Source organism: Centruroides vittatus, unplaced genomic scaffold (assembly GCF_030686945.1).
Source record: "Centruroides vittatus isolate TY-2023 unplaced genomic scaffold, ASM3068694v2 scaffold_1152, whole genome shotgun sequence".
In the NCBI taxonomy this organism is placed as follows: Eukaryota; Metazoa; Arthropoda; class Arachnida; order Scorpiones; family Buthidae; genus Centruroides; species Centruroides vittatus.
In genome coordinates, this window is record NW_027122670.1 from 2,350,271 (window position 1) to 2,372,436 (window position 22,166).

A 22,166-nucleotide genomic window follows, 5' to 3' on the forward strand; every position below is an offset into this window, starting at 1 on the left:
AACGTAAAGGAAACCCGGAAATCTCCACGTAGCCAACCTGGTGGCGAGGTGCGAATCCACGACCAACTACCAGTGTTCAGTGGTTTCATTCACTCGGCCACTTTAGCCCAGAGATACTAACTTAAAAATTACAAATACTTGAATAATTAGCCTATAAGTAATGATCTAACAATATAATATTGATTTGCAAGGAAATTCAGTATCATTAGCTAAAAGTATTAATAGTTTTAACTACGGAACGCATTACTCGCATTAAAGTATTTTTTAAAAATCTGTTTAATACTGTTAGAAAATGTCCGAAATTTATACTAATTTTAAATATATTTATTATTTTACAGCAATTTTAATATTATAACAAAATAAAATTTAATTTTTAAATAATTTCTTGCCCTACTTACAAAGTTAAAGTATCGATTATTAAACAGTTTTATTATTAAGTCATTGTTCGAATATTTTTTGGCCTAATCTTTTAAAGAACTAAACGAACGAAATTGAAAAATGGACACACCTTCTTCTTCACAAGAACAAAACACTTTTTATATACCTCTGAACGAAGAAATGAAAGAAATAATATGCAGTATTTGCCGATCTGCTTTCAAAAATCCAGTAAAATGTTCTTGTGGCCATACTTATTGCCGAAATTGTATCATTATGTGGCTATCTCATAACGAATCCTGCCCAATTTGTAGAAAGAAAACCGATGTTTCAGATCTAAAATCTACGTTATTCGATACTCGTAACACGGGTAAATTTATTCTTCGTTATCCTAACAATGATGAACAAAGAGATGAAACTGTTCTCGAAGTACTCTACCCTCCTTTACCAAATTCGCAGATACATGGACCTGGCAGAAGAATTAAAAAAATATACCAGTTATCCATACAAAACAGAGAAAACTATATTAATCAAATAAAAGATCTTGAGGAAACATCCGAAATTAGTAAACATGTTATCGAAGATTTATGCACTCAACTAGAAAATTATGAAAAAAACGAATCGAAAATTAAATCCGAACTGGAAAGCGTGAAAGGAGCTGCTGAAATATTGAAAAGCGAACGGGAAATTTATAAAAATAAAGAAATCGAAGCCAGAAAGGAATTACAGATGATTAATAACGTAAACAAAGCACTGAAAAATGAAGTAAAATTGTATCAAAATGAAATTGAAATTTATAAAAATAGTGAACTGGAGATGAGAAAAGAACTGGGTAAAGAAAAAATTAACGTAGAAAAGCTGAAAAATGAGATAGAAAAAGTGAAGAATGCAAAAAATCTAGTGGAAGAACAACTGAAAACGGAAATAAATATTAACAACAACCAAAGAACCGAATTGGAGATTTATAAGAACAGAATTGAAATTTATAAAAGCCAATTGGAAGTTTATGAAAATGAAATGATGATTTATGAGAATAAAATAAATGAAAAGGAAGAACTAAAAGCTGAGATGGCACATGATAAAATGTTACAATCACCAATGCCATTATACATCAGTTTAATTGCCTGTATTGTTCTTCCCTCTGTATTTGGCATCCTGAAGGTTTTTATTTAATTTTTTCAAGGCAAAAGTCAAAAGTGATAAACTTATACTTTGAAATCAGTTTATTTTTTTCGAAATTTTTTTACTAAATCTAATTTTTTCTCCCGCAACAAAATTTTAAATAGAACAATTTTTCGATAAGACTATAAAAATAAAAATTATTGTAAAATTATTCAGAATCGATGGTATTTTTATTCGTCAAATTTTTATTTTATTTTATTAACACTGAATTTTACTGAATCTAAAAATATATAAACGAAACATTAAAGGGATAACAAGTTCTGTTTTACTTCTAACTTCTCTAAAATAATTCATAAAACCATACATGAAAAAGGGACGTAATTAGGAAACAAGTAGTAACATTGAAAATATTTTTTAAAATAAAAAGTACTTTTTAAAATCATTTGTCAGAATTATAATTTTTAAAAACTAAACTCTTTGTGCCATGTGGCACTAAGAGGGCAATTTTTTAGCAAGCCCGTGGATGGGCAAAGAGCCCATCCATGGGCTTGTTAACCCATGGATGGGCTCTTTGCCCATGAATCCCTGGCACCCCGAAAGTAAAAGGAAAAGAAACACCAGTAAATGGTCCAAAAATATTTTCCCAATTAAAATTTATTTTTTATTTATATTGTGCCGTGTGTTCCATTTCTATATTACTTATGAATTAGCGGTCGCATAAGGTAGAAATTTGATTGAATTCTCATTAAAAAGTTTTTTCTACTATCAATTGTTACTATTAAAAAATGCGGAGAACTTCGTAAAGATAGAATCTTATGGTATTTTATAAAACAATAAATTTCATAAAATATTTCCGCTCGATCATCCCACTAACTTTATTAAGCTTAATAAAAACTTATATTTTAACTTAATAAATGTGTTTTCTATTTAAAAACGATATTGAAACGATGAATACGGACATACGGTATTATATTCAAAGTTTATTAATTCCTAAGCGCGTTAAAGAATATAACATGATTTTTATTATACATATATGCTATTTCAAGCAAAAAATATATTTATTAAAGTTTAACTGGTCTACTGACATAAAAATATGGATACACACGATCCATCGTCATTGCGATAATAATCATCCTCACACACGCAGCGAGGAACAAATAGTTTCAGACAATTGCTTTGGATAATTCCAGAACGACATGCTTTATCACATCTTCTTCCACTTGCATCAAAAATATTATATGGTTCTGGACAATACTGTTCGTCAACTAAAAAAAAAAGAATTAAATTAGTTCTACTAATTACATTAAAAACACTTTTTGAACTAAAAATATATAATTGAATTTAATTAATTATATCTTATATTACCAATGTATAGGATATATAAACGGACTTACTTTCGCTTACAGCAGATGAATAAATTATTAAAGCGAAAAATAAAATCCATTTTATACAGTTCACAGTCATTTTCAGTGAGTTTTCCTGAATACCGCAACATTGATTTCTCGTTATATATTATATAATGCATTTATTAGAATATCACATTTTATTTGGTAACGAAAACAATTTGAACAATCCTAGTGTCACGTGTTATTTAAAATACAAATATTTATTATGAAATTTGTTTTAAAACATGACATTTGATAACTATATTGTATTTAAAACATGACATTTGATAACTATATTGTATTTAAAACTATTTTTTAATTAAAAATAAATGTCGAATAAACAAATTTGCTATTTTACAATTATTTCTAATTGTAATATTTTAATAAATGCTCAAAAAACAGATAGCCAAGACAGAAAAGGCACCAGTTCTAAGAGAACCCAATAGATCAACTGGAATCTCTCAAAGCCCTTTCCTTTCACACTACTACTCCTTTTATGAACGCGTAAAACGATACGTAAATACAGTATATGTATATGCAATTCCGTAAAAATGTTTTTTAAAGCAGCTATCTCCCATCAAAATATCATAAAAATTACACGTTCAAAATATTATTAAATAAATAATTAATATCAAAACGTAACTAATGAATCATAAAATAAAATATTGCCATACAAATTGAAACTTTCAGATAAAATATCGCAAAATTTAAAAGTATAATAACTTTAAAACTTCGAAATTTAATATTATTCACAATAAAGATAACGATGCGAGTAAAAATATAAAAATTGAAATAAAATTATTAAAAACTTCGATAGGTACTTTTTTAGATTTAAATAATATAGTCTACGAATTAATATTGTGTTTGCCATTAGAAAATTAGAAAGAATAGAATATAAAAGTTAATTAATTACTTAAGATTTGATGTACAAATATATTTTTAAAACACAAAAATGATGTCCCTATTATAACTGAAAAATTTAAAACGACTGCCGGATGGCCGAACAGTTAAGGTGGAAACTTACCGCTCTAAGGGACAGAGAATCGATTCAGACGAGTTGAAAAACCCTAGGAATCGATCAGGAATCGATCCTGAATAGTTGACGTCTGCTTGTTAAAAAGGCCTTCTTAATGCCCGCAGGCGAAAAGAGTTTTTTCAAAAAACTCGTCAGTTAAAAATGACTTATTAAAAAATTTTAAATGCTCTTGTATGATTATAGTGAAAAATTGTTATAAAAACGAAAAACAAATTATATAAGATGAAATATTTATCTTTTAAAAGTTTGATTTCAGTAACTTCCACTATTTCATCGATTATGTTAGATTTTGTTTTTATTAAGTTATGGCAAAGCAACACTTGACGATCTGCCTAGGGTGAATGCCTTCCGAGAGGTCTTTTTAGGTGTAACTGGCCCCTATTCATGCGTTACGGACGTGGAAAAAATCCGGAAAACTCCACGTCCCGGCTAGGTGCGAACCCACGACCGAATTTCCAGTGTTCAGGAAACGGAACCGTTTGGCTACTGATGGGCTGATATTTGAATTAAAATAGATTTTATCAAAATTCTTTTATTAATCATGGAGTTGATTAATTTGTTATTGTGAAATATTAGCAAATAAAAGTTATTTGACAGATTTTATGTAAAATTGATTATTAATGGTTGTGATTATTAAAAGAATATTGACATGAATTTCGCTCTGTGGTCTTACTGAATATGCAAAAACGTGTTGCGCACATTTTTTAAAGTGCCATCATGAAGCGAAATTCGCATTGTGGCAGGATCTGAGAAGTCAGAACGCGTTGTGGTCGATTTTTTCGCTCAATGAGCGTGTTAGGTCTTTGATCCTAGCGTATCTAAGTGTATCACCACGACAAGGGATCTATCGTTGGCACATCGATATCCGTACCGTAGATTCTAAGAAATTGTGGTTGGATAGTAAGAAACAGTAACCATAATATCGACTACAACAAAACACGACAATTTCTCTTATTATAATGGGCCTGACTCCTGACTCTCAAGGAGATGATCGGCCAACATCACTAAGAAAAGAGAACGAATTCAAGATAAATTAGAAAATCAGGAATGGATTCAAAGAAGATTTCAAATTCATGGCGATTCTCTGAAATCTTATTGTGCTCTATTACACAACTGAAGATGGTGTAAAATATTAAGGAAATATTTCAATGTCATCGCACTTTTATAACATAATACATTATGTTTCGTACCGCTTTATCATCACGTGTAATGCTATTGAATAGAATAATAAGTAAAATCTTATCAGACTTAATTAACGGAGTGAAGTTATTAGAAAACAATTTATATTAACAAAATAATTATAAATTCTAATTCATTGATTTTCTTTAAAAATTAATATTTTAAAATAATTTTATTTGATTTTTTAAGAAAATATATTAATTTTCAAATAGATAATAAAGATAATTTAAGCTAGCATTAAAAGTGTTTAATAATAAGTTACAGAAAATGAATATCATCATCATCATCATCATCAACTGTGAGCTCATTGCCCGTTGGTGTCTGATGCTTTTTCCACTATTTCCTTCCATTTCTCTCTATTCATTGCCAAGTTTCTCAATTCCTGTACATTCGCTCCACACCACTTCTTCACATTCATTCTCTATATTGTCTGTCTCTTTTGTTAGATCCATCCATAATACCATAGACTAGAATTAATTTTCCTGTTTCCATTCATTCTTGTGATGTGTCCAAACAGTTGAAGTTTCGATTGTATAATTTTTGTAAGGGATTCTTTTTCATATGTATCCTATTATAAAGTTCTTCGTTTGTGACTTTCTGCATCCATCCTATTTGTAAGATCTTTCTGTAACAGTTTCTTTCAAATGCTAATATCTTTCTTTCCATATCTTTTGTTATTACCCATGTCTTTCACAGGCACGAAAATGAATATACCCTGTAAAAATCATTTTCTCTTACTTGTAATAGCAAAAATAATCTCGGAAGCTAGCTGCAAGCTTTAATTCACTGGAACAGTAACAGGAACCGTTATAACAGGAAGAATCATACAATATTACCTAATAAGAATTTAAAATTTAAAGATAAATGAATTCAATGAAATTTATTAAATAGTGTATTATCTAAGTATTTTCTTATGTGAATTTAATATTAAATAAATATTTTTAATAAGATAAAAATTTCTTATTATTTATTTTACTTTGAATTCTAATTGCAACAACCCGTACGCAGGGTTTTCAAGAGTGAGTTTTAAAAAAAACATATTAGTTTTTAACGTATTGTAAGTATATAACATACATAAAAATTCGTAAACATATGAATTTTTATGATATAGGTATATAGAATAACAAAATACAATAGACTTACAGTAGACTAAGGAGAAACTGAATGAGTTCAAATAAACACAAATTACAGTATATATAATATATTATTTTGTAACACAGTAACATTTTTCTGTTTGAATTGCCAAATGGGAGGGGTTAAATTTCCTAAAAATCCCATATGTACGGCCTTGAATTGCTGTATTTTTAAATAGAAAGAATTACAAATATTGCTATTTCGAATAAACTTTTGTAACTTTATAAAACAAATTATTCTATTTTAAAATGAATATTTAAATTATCTAAGGTTGCAAATATTAGTTTGATATTATGATATTCCAGTTAATGAATAATTTAAGATTTACTAATAATTATCAATGCATTAAAGACAAACCGCACATTCTAAATTCACATATCTTATTGCAATTAATTAAATAAAAAATTTCTTTTCCATTAAAATTATCCACGTGTATCCAGTTGAATTTTTTGAGATATTCAGATGTTTATCTATTGAATGTCAAATACCTATCTTTATATATCTACAGTACATTATCTACAGCAATTCTTTTTGTAAAAAGATTATTAATACTAACATGACTCAACAAGACGGCCGGATGGCCGAGCGGTAAAGGTGGCAGCCTACCGCTCTGGGGGATCCGAACGGGTCGAATAATCCCCAGGAATTTTTCGGGGGGTGGTCCGTTCGGATATGTCGGGCCCCGTCCCTCACCACCCAGTCGCCCCATTGTGGGCCTGGCCGAACCCATAATGGGCCTACTAAAAGAGGCCCTCTTAGTGCCTACAGGGCGGAAAGAATTAAAAAAAAATGACTCAACAAATATTTATCGAGATAAGATCGTCTGAATAGAATTTCATAATAACTATAAAATAAGGGGGGAAATACCAGTTTAAGCTTTCATTTTTACTTCAATCCTAAATACGTATTGATAGATGAAAACGAAATTTTATTGAAAAAAAATTTTTGAAATTCTTTTTAATAATTTAATTTATCCTCTATTTCTATAAGAAAACAATTTTTGAAATAGAATTACTGTATGATTAAATATTGATAAACAAACTGCTGTTCTAATCTGTCATGTTTACATATAAGTCTAAAATGTTTTCAATAACAGATATAAGTTTAAAAAAAAAGGAAATGTATTAAATGAGGAAGGTAAAAACAAAATAAAATTTTTTTGGGATTTTTTTTGAATCCTAGAAAAGTATGTCAAAACTTTTTCACAATCATTACCAGAAAATGCGATTGACAAATCAATAATTAATAATAAAAAACTAGTTTGTGAACTAATAGAAAAGAAAATAAATAAGCAAATGTATACATCCGATAAAAAAGAGAAATATTTAAAAAATAAATATAATATACAGGGGGGAAAATGTATACACTGTATATACATATAAGCGAAAGTTTGACACATGATGACAAGTTCTGATGATGACTTGGAAGCAAGTCGTACTTCTATCTAAAAAGCCATTTTTGTGAGCGGAAAAGGAGTAAAATCGAAAGAGACAAAATATTACAGTGGAGAATAAAATTAGACTAAAAAAGTAAATAAACAATTAATATCGTGATACATACTGTAAATACATACTGTCCATAAATTCTGCTGCCTGGTAGAATTTATTGACAGTATAAAATCGGACGATATAAGACAAAGGCATCATATTTAATCACGTTAACATAATTGTATAGTTTCATTATGCTAATATTTTTATTCCGACATGCAATATTTTCAAATCTTTGTTTAACAATAACATTTAAATTGTTCTTCTTATAATTTCTAATATGTCAAATAGCTAAATCACAATTTTCAGTTTTATAACATTCACATTAATAACAAAATTTAACATTTATTAATATTGTAAATCTTTTTCATTCTTCGAAAATAATTTTTTAAAAATTTTTAACCTGTGTTTTGAAATCGGAGTAAATTCTGAAAAATGTTGTTGCACTTTTAAAAATTTTTCCACGAAAAATAATCTTTCCTCACTTTGTAACAGTACCACATACAGCATATGACAAACTTTTATATTTAATCTTTACAGATTACAGCTGAAAGGTATATCGATATATAACATATTAACTTTAGGAGTTACTTAGTACAACGTCATCGGACTCTTCTTCTATGGTAAATCAGTGAATTTCATGTTTTTCTTTTTCTATTATCCTAATTTTAAAATTAGCTTGCTTTGGCAGGAAATATGAATAAATTAATGTAGTGTAGACCTGTTTTACAGAAATGCTTAATTTTAATATCTGAATGGTAAACCAAGTGTGACATCAGTATGGAGTGTAAAAATGTGACCGGGAGAGTTAGGTAATGAAAAAAGATTTAAAATTGGTGACATTATACTTGAATAACTTCTAGTACATTTTACGAGAGCGAGAAAGACTGCGAGTAATCATACCTAAAAGATAATTCGGACTTCTTTAAGTAAATTTGTTTATTGTAAGCATAGTTACGATAGCGCATGTAGATCATTTCAATATATTATCAAAGGAAAATTTGATAGAAAACGAGCAATTATTTTATTGTGACATCGCCACAATGCCGGGCTGCAATTTTTAATCGTGTTTTTTAATTTATTTTACTTTAAAATATATGTTCTCCGTCTCAAATTAGTAATGTCTTACCCCTGTACATAATACTTTTCCTCTAGCAATGGAATCGTGCCGATTATCTATGTAACTGCTCAGGGAAAATTTTTGAATTGAAATAAAGTGATTTTCGGTTTATATCAGAAGTTCGCATACAGTTAATCGAGGTCTTCTGCTCTTAAGATTTCCGTATCTGGTTTGGCATTCATCTATCTAACTCTGTTATCGAGATTAAGGAAGGACAGCGGACAGACAGAGGGACGACAGTGGTAATTTATAGATCTACAATTTTTTTCAAATTGCAGCCCGATAACTTTATGCTTGCAGTACTGTATTTATTTATTTTCGTACTATTTGTCACATTAGAGAGCGTTATTGTGTTAGTTGAAAGCCATTCTTGCTTTGTTTGCCTTTTAGGCACATTTACTGTAAAATAATTGAAAATTAGGTAAAAAGTGTGAATAAATCAAATGTTTATGTTTCTGACTTACAAGATGTTTTTCACATGTAGTTTATTGTAGCTTTGAAAATCTTAAGATTAGCGAACGACTTTGGATTTCTGTATGTACACTAATACTTTAGAACAGTGGAGGTGAGTAAATCTAGCGGGCGAAATGAAAGAAGTGGATAGCAGGGGGAGGTTGGAAGCAGGATACTGAACGGTGACCATGGGCGAGGGTTAAGGCCACTGACAACCTTTCCCTTTCCTCTGTTAAAACGGATAAGATAAAACATTGCGTTTAATGGTTTCCAGTTGTGGACACAAAGTGTGAGGAAAGTTTTTCTAAGAATATGTCTAAGCCTTTCTCACACAAGGGAAAATGGATTAGGGGATGTTGGAGTACGGTTGGAGAGCGTTGGGTTTATGAAACCATGGGGACATTTGTTCAAAAAGTTTGAAAATCATTGCTTTAGAAGCTTAAATAATGAGTCTAACCAGTAATCGGTCAAAAACAACAGAGTAGGCTCTGGTAAAGGGCTGATCCGTATACTGTTCACCAACTAACCCACACCTCTAAGGGTGAGTTGATGAATTAGCAGAAAATTATATTTTATTTTTTGGAATCTGTTTTTCTGAAAACACTTATTTTTTTCGTTATGTTGTTTGTTCTAGTCCAGTTAGCTTTTTAAAATAAAATTTATTTTTACACTCGCAGTTTCTAAAAAATTTATTCACCATGTAACACTAATTTACCCTAATAATAATGACATTTTAAATGAAAGATTACGAAGTTCCCGAACTTCGTTAGACTGGGAGTTCGCTTTGTGAAGAAAGCGTATCATTGGCGTCCCGCAACAATGATATTTATAAATTTAATCAAATGTCTAAATTGTGGATTAAAAGATGAAACGCAAATAACTGCTTGTTTGAGACAAACTAAAAAAAAAAAAATCAAATACGATTAAATTAATAACAAATAGAACCTTTAGGAACAGCCGTCTTATTGACTGATCAGCTGAAATATCTAGCTAAATTACGTTAATGATGATGACATTCTTGTTTCCTCGCTGGACCTTAAAAACGTGCCTATAAATTTCAACAAATCGTAATACATGCAATTAAATCAAATATTTAAAAATTAAAGAAAGTTAACAGACATATTCTCCTAATATCGAATAAAAATTTTAAACCTCACTAAAAGGACCTTTACCAATGCTCATCACGAGTGACGTCAACATATGATGGGAGCAGCCAACGCTGACAGAGCCAGACCCTTACAAAGAAACGAGAGCCCGTTTTTTAAAGTAAATTTCTTTGTTTCTTTGCAAGGATATATCACTGCGGTGTGCAGAGAAGGGAATATGGAATAATCTCTCAAATAAAAAGATTGGGGAGTGGATCGTTTGGACCAGACAGATGGGAAAATGTTTCAGGAGAGGAGCCGAATGCCTGCAGGTTTTACCATAGGCCCGTGCTGTTTCCTCGCGGAGCTGGAAGCAGCCGGGTGATGAAGGCTTGATATTTCTGGATAATTCATAAATGAAAATTTCTGAGCCTACCTGAACCTGGATCTTCGAGATAGTGTCTTTACATCCTCTGCCATTAAGCCATCTAAATTTGTTAAGATGGAAATTTATTTTAAAAAATAACCATGTTTTCACCATTCTTAATCTGCTATTTGATCGTACGATTAGTTGTTTGCCTTTCCTAATCGGAATCCAGATTCGAATTCAGTCTACGTTCCATGATTAATGCGGGCCTAGGCGCCGATTCCGTTCTACGCTGTTGTTGGTTGACATTATCACCAGAGCCAGCGCTAGAGTTTATGCCGCCAGGGCAAGACATGCGTTTGACGCCTTTTATCACCCTACATAAAATGAAAAAATATGTGTTTTGAAATGCCATACCTTGCTAAGTCAATCAATATTCAACTCACACCATGTAATATAAATAAAAATGAAAAATATTAAAAATAATATTACGCCTGAAAATATAAACCAGCAAATGTAAACCATAGCTTGAGTGGACTAAACCCTGAACACTGGGAGTTCGGTTGTGGGTTCGCATCTCGGGTTGGCAGCATGGAGTTTTCCGGGTTTTCTCTATGTCGATGACGTCTGAGTAGGAAAAAGTCCTCCCGGAAGGCATTCTTTCCCCCGCGCGCGATTAGGTCATTCTATAAGGCTGGCGCTTCGGTCGCATAGCGATCACCCACAAAGTCTCTTGGAGTAAAGGTGAACAGCCATAGACTCCGTATGAACCGTCATCAACAGACGAAGATGAAGACCATAGCTTTAATATAATGATATCTCAATCAATGAATCAGTCATCTTCACTAGAACGTAAAACATATTTTTTAAATTGTGATTAATTTTTATTCATAATCTTAAATAAACTTTTAAATGTACTTTTTGTCAAACACTAATAATGATATAACAAAATTAAATCTACTTTTTTTAAAACTCTTTCCACCCTGTGGGCACTAAGAGGGACGCTTTTTGCAAGCCCATTATGGGTTCGGCCAGGCCCACAATGGGGCGGCCGGGTTGTGAGGGACGGGGCCTGACATATCCGAACGGACCCCCCTCAAAAAAAATTTTTGGGATTTTTCGACCCGTTCGGATGCGAACTTGGGTCCCTCAGAGCGGTAGGCTACCACCTTGTCAGCTCGGCCATTCGACCTAAATGAAATTTACTGGCAAATTACACATGACTCAAGATTTAAATAGAAATATGAAGTTGTAGGTATAGAGGGAACACAATATTTAGTTTTATTCGTAAAGCTTCTAGTCATTATTTTTCTTTTTAGAATTTTATTCTTTTATAGCTACGTATTTTTTCGGCTGTTAATCCGGACTTAATATACCACTATTTCTGAGGAAACTTAACTTGGTTATTTTTCTTAGTAAACTCTAAACTCCAAAATGTACTGTACTGATCATTTAGGGTTTTTTACCCCTTTTCAGTTGGAGCGTTACATTTGGACAATTTCGTTTTGTTTTTCACATCAATTACAATTTTTTTCATCCATACAATTTCTCAAAGAGCCCGACAACTCACTGCTTATATTACAATACTCACTTAAAGTACATTTTATTATTTTATCTATTACCAAAATGTACATGGTTGGAGTTTAGAATTTACTAAGAAATAAAAAGAAAAAAATTAGTTAAATTTCCTCAGAAATCGTGGCATGGTGAATCCGGATTAATAGCCGAAAATTACGTAGCTATAAAAGAATAAAATACTAAAAGCAATACAGTCAAATTTCTGTTTACGAATTTAATTCGTTCCTAAAAGTTGTTCGGTAATCCATTTGTTCTCAAACCGAAACAAATTTTCTCATAAAAAAAAACAATGTAAAATGGATTAATCCGTTCCCGACTCAAACAAGCTAACATTCAGTGACGTGCCGTCATTGGAAGCGATGGAAGCGCCGATTCCACCTTCCAATGACCTTCCCTTGTATTTTATAAAATATAAATTTTCATATTTTAACCTATCTTGCATTAATTAAAAGTAATATTTTATTATAACTGCATTATGTATCTTTTACAAATTTCTATACTACATGTGAAAAAGAACGATAAGATTGCTATTGCATATTCGAATAATTCAGTGGCGGAAGGAGTGTCGAAACCGTGTCAGTCTCCAATCAGTCAGATTATATAGGCATTGGCACATGCGGTTTACAGAGCACCAACCTCACCCGGTTTAGCTGGTAGAAGCAACACACGCATAAAGCATCTAATTTTATATCCCGGACCGGTTGTGGGCTGTTAGCCGTCTGCCTGCTAGATATTCGGCCGCCCTCGCCCGATTAAGCGAATCATGAGTAGACTAGATCAACGGCGGGCAACCCCCGGCCCGCGGGCCAGCTACGACTCGCGAAAAGTCTCTATCCGGCCCGCGAGATCTTTAATAGATTATTAAATTGGAAAAATAACTAATTAATAGTTATTTTTCCAATTCTTTGTAATTTTCGATAACGATAAGAGAAATAAATGTAGTAATTAACTTTTTATTTATTTATTTCATATTTGCAGACTAAAAAAATTACGAGTCACAAGAAGGCGTCAATTAACTACTACGGCCCGCGGAAAAAACGTAAAATTTATTCTGGCCCACGTTATAAAAAAGCTTGCCCACCCTAGACTAGATTTATAACTTAACCCAACCGATAGGAGTTTACTGGAACGTTTTTATGATAGTTCTGTATAGATGACAGGAGTTTAAAAAAAAAATCCATTAAAATATTTGATATATTTATTCTGCATTTATTCCGCTCTCCCATCTTATATTACTTACGGATTTCAATGTTAAACCGGTGATATTACGATTTAGTATGTCCCATCTGTAAGGGGATGGAGAAAAAACGTGTACAATTCTAATACAGTGTTAAAAAATTAACTGTTACTTTGGCAGCATCATTTACAACCAAATTTAATGAATGAGACGCACAATGGTACAAAAAAAGCTCTAGAATTTATTTTCCTTAAATTTACGATTTATGTATCGGTTGTCATAAAAATTTCTTTCCACTTCTTTCCAAAGACTACAGATATTCAAGTACAAAGTAACCGGTTTCGACTTATTTTTACTTAAGAAGTAGTTAAATAATTAAGCGATTAGGAAATTAGAAACATAAATAAAATTCTGATGAAAGAGCCGAAATTTGACTTAAACAGAAGCTTAACTGAACCAATCTCTTGCCGAGTACAGTGGGTCTGATGTCTTCATAATATTAGATGTAATAAAGACAGAAATTTTTCCAGTTCAATGAGAGTGACCGAAAAGTTGTAAATTTTGGAAATTTCCGTGAACACTTGGTCCTAAAACCAATTAGTTAGAAAACGAACGAGGGACAATCTGTTAAGTTTAACATATTTAGATTTTTACAGCTATGGTGAGAAACGTTTAAAATCTAAAACAACCCTGTCGCATCCTTTGATATATACTAGTGATGCGACAAAAGAGGCATTTGACATTGACCGGTATCGGCACCCTCGGGATTTGGCACGCACACCATCCTACCTGGACCGTCTCTGATTCCATTCATTAGCCACTCGTAGGGAGCTATTTCACTAAGTGGATTGTTTTAAGATTTAAAAAGTAAAGAATATTTTGTTATTTTTATGTACGTTTCTTCACAAAGTTATATTTAATTATAAGTTTCTTTAAAAGTATATTCATACAATTGAAGAATTTTTTGTACTAGGTATGCATATTTATCACACATTTTGTTTTACCAAGTAAGTTTTTTTTTATAATTTTAATTTTAGCCCTTATATCGTGGCTAGTGATTAAAAAATTTATTTTAAAAAAGTTTTGGCTCAAAACCATATAATGAAAAAGAAAACATTATTAAAAGAGAAAGACCAATGCCTAAATTAAATATAAATACGTCAACAAAAATATTTCGACATTTTGACGATAAAATTTATGACAAAAATTGAAGCAATTTGGAAATCAAAGCGGAATAGAATTTAACATTGGTAGACAATATAAAATAAATATTGCAAATTATAACAAGATAATTACGATTAATAGATATATCTAAATTAACAGATGTTATATGTTTTTTCTCAAAGCAAGAATTTGCATTTAGAGGGCATGGGGAATTTATTGAATCTAATAACGGAGGTAATTATATTGAACTTTCTTATTTATTAAGTACGTCAGATAATCTATTAAAAATACATTTAAAGAAGTATACGGTTTTTACTGGCTTATCGAACAAACGAATACGAACGGGCCCTGACGCGCAATTAATTGGTTGCCCCTGTAAGTCGGCTTCTTACAGAAACATAGCTTCCCTATCATCGAATGTCACGGCACGCCACTGCTAACATTTCATGTATAAAAAATGCCTATAAAGGCAATATTATATTATATATTACTTTATTTATATCTATACCTATATTTATTCTTTATGTATAGTATTAAAAGAAAAATGTTCTCTCACCGGTAACCGAAACACAAACCGAAACTAACACTTTACGAAGTGCTATAAATAGAGATTTCAACTCTGACTACCAAGATGAAATATAATCAAATCTATCGGGACCCACAAGTATCATACTATATCTACACTCCGAAATATCGTGTTTCAATTGATTTGATTTCGATTTTAATTAAAATTAATTATTTATTTTATTTTATAATTATTTTCGTTTCAGTTTTGGTGTAAAGGCCAGTTTTAATTATTAGCGAGATTGAGGCCGAAGTTTTCAAGGCGAAAACGTGTATGTCGGACGTTCAGCGCCGCTTTCCTGTAAACATAGAAGTTTGACAATGGCGTTTGGAATGTCGAGCATAATTCAACTGACTTTCCAAACGTCATTGTCAGACTTCTAGGCTTACAGGAAAGCAGGCTTACAAGGCCGACGTACACGTTTTCGCCTTGAAAACTTCGGCCTCAATCTCGCTATTATTTTATTATTTTTAAATTTAATTATTAGTTTTAGTTTAATTAACTGGCTACATAGTATTAATAAATATTAATATTATATTAATAAATTTGTCATTTAATTTAAAAATTGTTTTTAACTCGTTGTTTTTTGTCAGCTTCTTTTCTTTTTTTTTTACTCTTTCCGCCCTGTGGGCACTAAGAGGGCCTCTTTTAGTAGGCCCATTATGGGTTCGGCCAGGCCCACAATGGGGCGACCGGGTGGTGAGGGACGGGGCCCGACATATCCGAACGGACCACCCCCCCGAAAAATTCCTGGGGATTATTTGACCCATTCGGATTCGATCCCGGGTCCCCCAGAGCGGTAGGCTGCCACCTTTACCGCTCGGCCATCCGGCCGTCTATTTAGCCTTTTCAATTATAGGTACTGCACTGTACATGTACTTATCCTAATAGGCTTTATTTTCGCCCGGATTCGATCCCGGGTTTTCTAGAGCGGTAAGCTGACGCCTTAGCACCTCGGCTATGCGACTTCCGAACCAATATACGTAGCTAGATGGATTGAAGACAAGAATGGATGATGTTATATTAAAATCATTTAAAACTGGATTGTCCTGCATGGATGATGTAGTGTATTCATTTCTCATATACCCAGTGGTAATATTCAGCGGGTTCGCACAGGTTCAGCCGAACCCGTTGTTAAAATTTTCAGTTTTACGAACCTTGTTAAACACACGGAACATTTCTCAGTAGTTTAGTTTTTTTTAAAAATATATTAAAATATACGTATTATACTCTGTAATACTACTAAACTAGAGCCTTATACCCCGTTCGCACCGAGCATTTCAATCTAGATTGTGAGCAAGGTCGGGGACTATGTCTTGGTGCGATCTCTCTCGACCGTTTCAATCTCGACCGAAACGAGGTTTAATCGCGATCGATTCAAGGGAGTTCTTGAAACTAGATTCAGTCATAAGAGAGATCCCACAATCTCACGCGCGCAAGATAATACAAGATGGCTGTGGAAGACGTGTCGGGCTATGGACAGAGAAATGAAAAGGATATTGTATTTCGAGAAATGATGGCATCTGTCTATTATCAGCAGTGCTATTCGGGTTGAAAAATTTCTCTACCTAAGAAAAAAACAAAAAAAAAGGTCGACAGCACTAATATACTATTGTTACCTGGTCTTCGCCCAGGGCTCGTTACGTTCCAAATACGCCACTGATCATTAGATATATCGCAAGAAAAGGTATTGTATTTATTTCTAGCCAAAACTTCCATTTCGTTTGTCGGTGATTCTCAGGGAAAAATTTTCTGCTAGCGAACCCTTTGTTAAATATTTCGAATATCACCACCGCATATACCACCATAAAAATTCTCAGAAATTAAATAAAACACAGTAATTCTCACTGCAACACATTACTTCGAGGTTATATTTACATCGAAATACAGTAGAGCGTCGATAAGTGGAACCAATTGGGGACTGGGGTCCTTCCAGTTAATGATTTGTTCCAGTTTCCGACTTTGTACGAAAAAATACATTAACCTGTCCGATGTTCAAATTTTTCTCCGTTGCGTATCGCTTCCTGTTGAATTTTTCTCCGTTGCATGTCGCTTCGTGTTGAATTTTCGTCGATTTTAAGCCTAACGAAAATTTTTATAATAATCATCGAGGCTATCGTATCGTTAAAAATTATTTCTGCATTTTGTACAAACAAAATAAATATATTAAAGAATATAAAAAACATAAAAATTATACTTTAGAAGTAAATTTAGTATCAAAAACATTCGATTCAGCACGACACAGTTCGACTGAAAATCGTTCCACTTTCCGACCATTCCACTTACCGACGTTCCACTTATCGACGCTCTACTGTAATTAGATAATAAAAATTTAAACGTCAATTCATTCAAAACTTTGATTTTGTAACCGAACACCATCATCCACTCATGTCTTCAACTATATTGAATACCACAATAAGATTAATAATCATCAAATTTAATCAGCTAAATTATTGTTTTGATAAATAAATTCGGATAATATCAAGATAAATTTCCTCGAGAAATCCAAATCAATCGTCTATTTAGCTTTTCATATGGTTTTTTAACTTGATGGATCCAAATCAATCAACAGAAATTAGGAAGTTTACAGTAGCTACGACGCAGTTCTTTATTAACTATTATTTATGTACTACAGTTATTAATCCCGATTATTTAACAAAATAAATAATAGTATAAAATCGATTATTTATGGTAATAAAATAAGTCATATTATATGTATAGAATAAATGACGTATTGAAAAATTAATGAATAATCTAAGAACTTTTTGTAGAGGCGCTGTGATTCGTGAAATTGACGATTTTCGTTTGATGGAGGGTGGGAGCTACGTTGAAGAAATAAGAGAAACTTATTATTTTTATGAATAAATCAACGAGAATGTAATGAAATGATTTTAATAAAAATGGAAGATATTTCAGTTACTTAAAAATGAAAGCATCGCCGCCACAAATAATCAAGTAGGTCTTGCTGACGTTACCTGCAAACGATTAATTTATGTTTTGTTTTTATTTCAATAGTAAAATTATATATTCAAGTTTTTAATTTATATATTTGCCACTATTAATGATGTTTAATTAAAGATGAATATGAGAATTTATATAAGATTATAAATAAGAACGAATCATTCTAGGAACATGTCATGTTCTATTAAATATAAAGACATTAATTTTTCCTTTGAAATGCATTAAAGTTCATTTAGAAGGAAATCAGTTTCATATTCCACATTTCTTTATCTCAGTCTTGCAACTATAATTATTCTGATTTTAAATAAATATTTCCTTTAAATGTTGTTATTTTTAAATATATGATATATTTAACTTGTATGTTTTAAATTTAACATTAATACCTGTTTTATATTTTTTTGAGAAATGTGTTGTTTAACCATTTAATATAAGTAAGATTAAAATAAATAAGATCTGATTATTTTAATTCTAAACAGTTCCTAATAAGTATATTAACTCTATTTTCGAATGTACTAAATATGATAGTATTAAAATTGTTTTAGGATTTATTAAAGAAATTAATATTTATTTACTTTTTCATATTTAAAGCAAATTTAAATGAGGTGTGATTTATTAATTCTGATTAAAGAATTCAAATTTTTTTTATATAAACATATTCTATTCTCTATATAATATAATTTAATTCTTATTAAAAAATATTAAAAATACAGGGTCTGACAGAAAAATGGGCAATTATAAATAGACATTTATTAACAATTCTTCATATACAAGATTTCAGATTGCCATTTGTTTTGAAGATGATGCAAATGATCCTCATTCATGCACAAACACACTTCATATCTTTGAAGAATGTCATGCAGAGTGATGCAACATATTCTTGGGTGTGTTATTGATTTGCATGACAAACTTTTGCCTTAAGAGTTTCAATATTTTGTGGGCAGTCTTTATATATCACATTCTTCATTCACTCTTAAAACTCCTAAGGCAAAAATTTGTCATACAGTCAATATCATAATCAAGAATATGTTGCACTGTTCTATACATGATATCCTTCAAAGATATATTATTCTATGAATGAATGTCACTTGTATAATATCATCTTAAAAATGTAAATGGCAATCTATGTTGTCTGAAATCTTGTATGTGAAGATTTGTTAATAAATATTTAAAAGTTAATAAATGTCTATTTGTAATTGCCTGTTTTTCTGCTGGACCCTGTATAAAATATATAGCATGTAAATATTCAATGTACACTGGTCATCAAAAGTTAAGCATGGATAATAAAAATGACAATATTTTCAAAACCACTTAAACAAACTTATAAAACTTTCATAGGGTTATACATACATACTTAGATATACACTGCATAAATTTGGGAAAAAATAAGTGAATGTTAACAGAAAAAGAAAAGATGCAAGTAACAATAAATGCGAATACAAAAAAAAAAAGGTTTGAACACAAATGTTGAGGTCAATATGGAATGTAGCATTAATGCAAGCTTGACAGCATTAACTCATACCTTCAATAAGAAATTGCAAAAACTGAGAAGGCAGCAATTGCCATTCAAACAAAAGAGTGGTTTGGAAGACACTGAGGGTTTGTGGAGGAGGCTTGAGAGCTGAAACATGTCTCTCTAGAGATTCCCATAGATGTTCTATGTGATTGAGATTTGGAGAATATGCAGGCCAATCTATTCATTCTGTTCCCTCTTTCCTCTTCATAAAGGTATTGGTCAATCAGTCTTGCTCAATGCAGATGAGTATTATCGTCCATTAAAATGAAATTATCTCAGAGTGCACAGCATAAGGTTTGACATGGTCCAGTATCTCATCCTAATACCTGTAATAAGTAATAGTACCTTAAACTGAAGAAACCTTCAACTGAAGAAAACTTAGTGATGAAATTTGCCATGTGTCCGAGAAAATACACCATATAGTTTGTGTTCAAGTTGCAGAATAAGCACCGGCACGGTTTCATAAACACTACAAGTAATAGTACCTTAATCAAACACATGGAGGTTGATGCCTCCACCTAATGAAAACCCAGCCCAGATAGTCCTTCTATTACCATTAAAAGCATGTCTTTTAATGGTAATAGGATGGTAATGGATTTGTAACAGGTTCAACTTCCCTTCAGATCAATATATGCCTGCTGTCAGATTCCAGGGAGAAACTAGACTCATCTGTGAACAGGATATAAGCCCATTGTTCTTGAGTCCAGCCTATACATGCTCCTGACACCAGTTCAGGTGGGCCTATGTCTGGAGGTTAAAGAGACACATACTATCATATGACAGGCATAGAGTCCAGTCCAGTCTTGAGAAGCCTTCTGGTAACAGTTGGGACAGATACCTGCCTTCGTGTGGATAAAATGAGGCTAGTATGTTGAGATGTTGCAGATGATCTTCTGTTTCTTTTAGCTAGGAATTGTATATTAACAATCATCCCGAGATGATGTCATCTGTGAATGACTTGAGACAAGTCTCCTGACAATAGTTCCTGTCATTTGGAATTGCCTCCAAAGCCTTGAGATAACTGAATAATGGACATTAAAGAATCTCTCCACTTCTGTAATTGGTTGACTAGCTTCCAGTTTTACAACAGCTCTCCATCTTTCTGAATCCTGTAAACATCTTTGGAACATGATTATGTATTGTTTGTACTATAACAATTCTGTTTTCTGTTCTTTATTGTCTATAGTACCCTTTCAGCTAAAATAGTGCTCTCTGAGAAGATGCTGGTATTTTCCCAGTGTTCTTCATTTGCATGTTTTTATACATTTTGCATAATTTTAAGGTGCTAGTTCTCATATTAAATTATACCTATACACTAATTTTCATTAAACTTTCATGCTATTTAGGTTTTTGTGATCAATGCTTTATTTTTGATGAGCACTGTATCATATAATAATTTATTAAAAAATTTTAACATTTAGAATGTTAAGTTTTTCTTGTTAGCATGTAAACCAATTATTGATAAGTAATAAATAAAAATTTGTTATCTTTAATTCCTTATAACTGTGAGGAATTATCTAATGAGGAATGAATCTAATTAGATGGATCTAAAATTATAAATATTAAATATTTTTCCTAATCTGCGGAGATAAAATTTATAAAAATCTTAATTTATTTTTATTTTATTATTTTTTGAAGTTTTTGAATTTATTACATTCAAATTCATTTATATTATCTATTATTTAATGCACATTTGTTTGTAATGAATATAAATAAACAGTTTAAATGTACACAAATACAAAGAATACAAGTACAAAGAATACACAAATTATTTAAGTTTAAAAGGCATTTCATTGTTTATGATGATAAAGTTAACTGAAAAGAATTTATAAAGACAAAAGGAATAGAACTGTTTTCATATAAAAACAAATGATAAACATTCTTTAAGTAATAGCTAAAAAATGTTATATTTCTGCATATATAAGAGCATACTGTTGTGTGTGAGCATGATGTTGGGCAAAATTGGCATTATAGTTTGCTTAAAAAAGACCTAGTACCTAATAAACCATAAAATACTACAATAGTACCTAAAAATCTCTATTTTTAAAAAAGTTTTTATAGTAGCAAACACATTTTTCTATTTTTAATAATGGTTACCACAGAGATGTCATCTGTACATTTATATTTAATTTACATTGATGCTGCAGTGTAGTGCTCTTTAAGCCAAAACAAGCTGATACACATAAGAGCATGCTTTTATTTGTGCAGAAATACAGATATAAAATTAGCCTAGATAATATGTCATTTAAAAACTTCTATTAAAAAATATAAACATAATTAGCATTATGTTATGGTAAATTATATAATTTACTTTTCATAAAAGAAATTATAAATTTTCTTGAACATAAACATACTCAGCAAAAATATATATACTCCAATAACCACCACCGTATAAGTTGCTGAGGGAATTTTAATTAAGAAAACTAACGTTTTCGATCTATTCCATAGATCATCTTCAGGTTTGA

The 22,166-nt window shown here is 31.3% G+C and overlaps 2 protein-coding genes and 1 long non-coding RNA gene across 3 annotated transcripts in view; 2 read left to right on the forward strand and 1 right to left on the reverse strand.

Annotated features, from left to right (window-relative positions):
- The first annotated feature begins 418 nt into the window (after positions 1 to 418).
- LOC136986546 (E3 ubiquitin-protein ligase TRAIP-like) lies at positions 419 to 1,690 on the forward strand. The gene has a single exon (XM_067284106.1). The coding sequence runs from the start codon at positions 499 to 501 to the stop codon at positions 1,546 to 1,548; it is 1,050 nt and encodes a 349-aa protein (XP_067140207.1). The 5' UTR covers positions 419 to 498; the 3' UTR covers positions 1,549 to 1,690.
- An 824-nt stretch (positions 1,691 to 2,514) lies between these two features.
- LOC136986612 (uncharacterized) lies at positions 2,515 to 2,975 on the reverse strand. The gene is made up of 2 exons (XR_010882501.1): positions 2,892 to 2,975; positions 2,515 to 2,762 (listed from the first exon to the last, which is right to left on the reverse strand). It is a non-coding gene; the product is annotated as an uncharacterized lncRNA (long non-coding RNA).
- Positions 2,976 to 17,991: 15,016 nt separating this feature from the next.
- The window catches only part of LOC136986598 (nonsense-mediated mRNA decay factor SMG7-like), a 129,684-nt gene continuing 125,509 nt past the window's right edge, over positions 17,992 to 22,166 (forward strand). Inside the window, exon 1 of the mRNA XM_067284182.1 lies at positions 17,992 to 18,182. Coding sequence (XP_067140283.1) covers positions 18,154 to 18,182 — 29 coding nt within the window. The 5' untranslated portion in view covers positions 17,992 to 18,153. The remainder of the gene's footprint in view (positions 18,183 to 22,166) is intronic.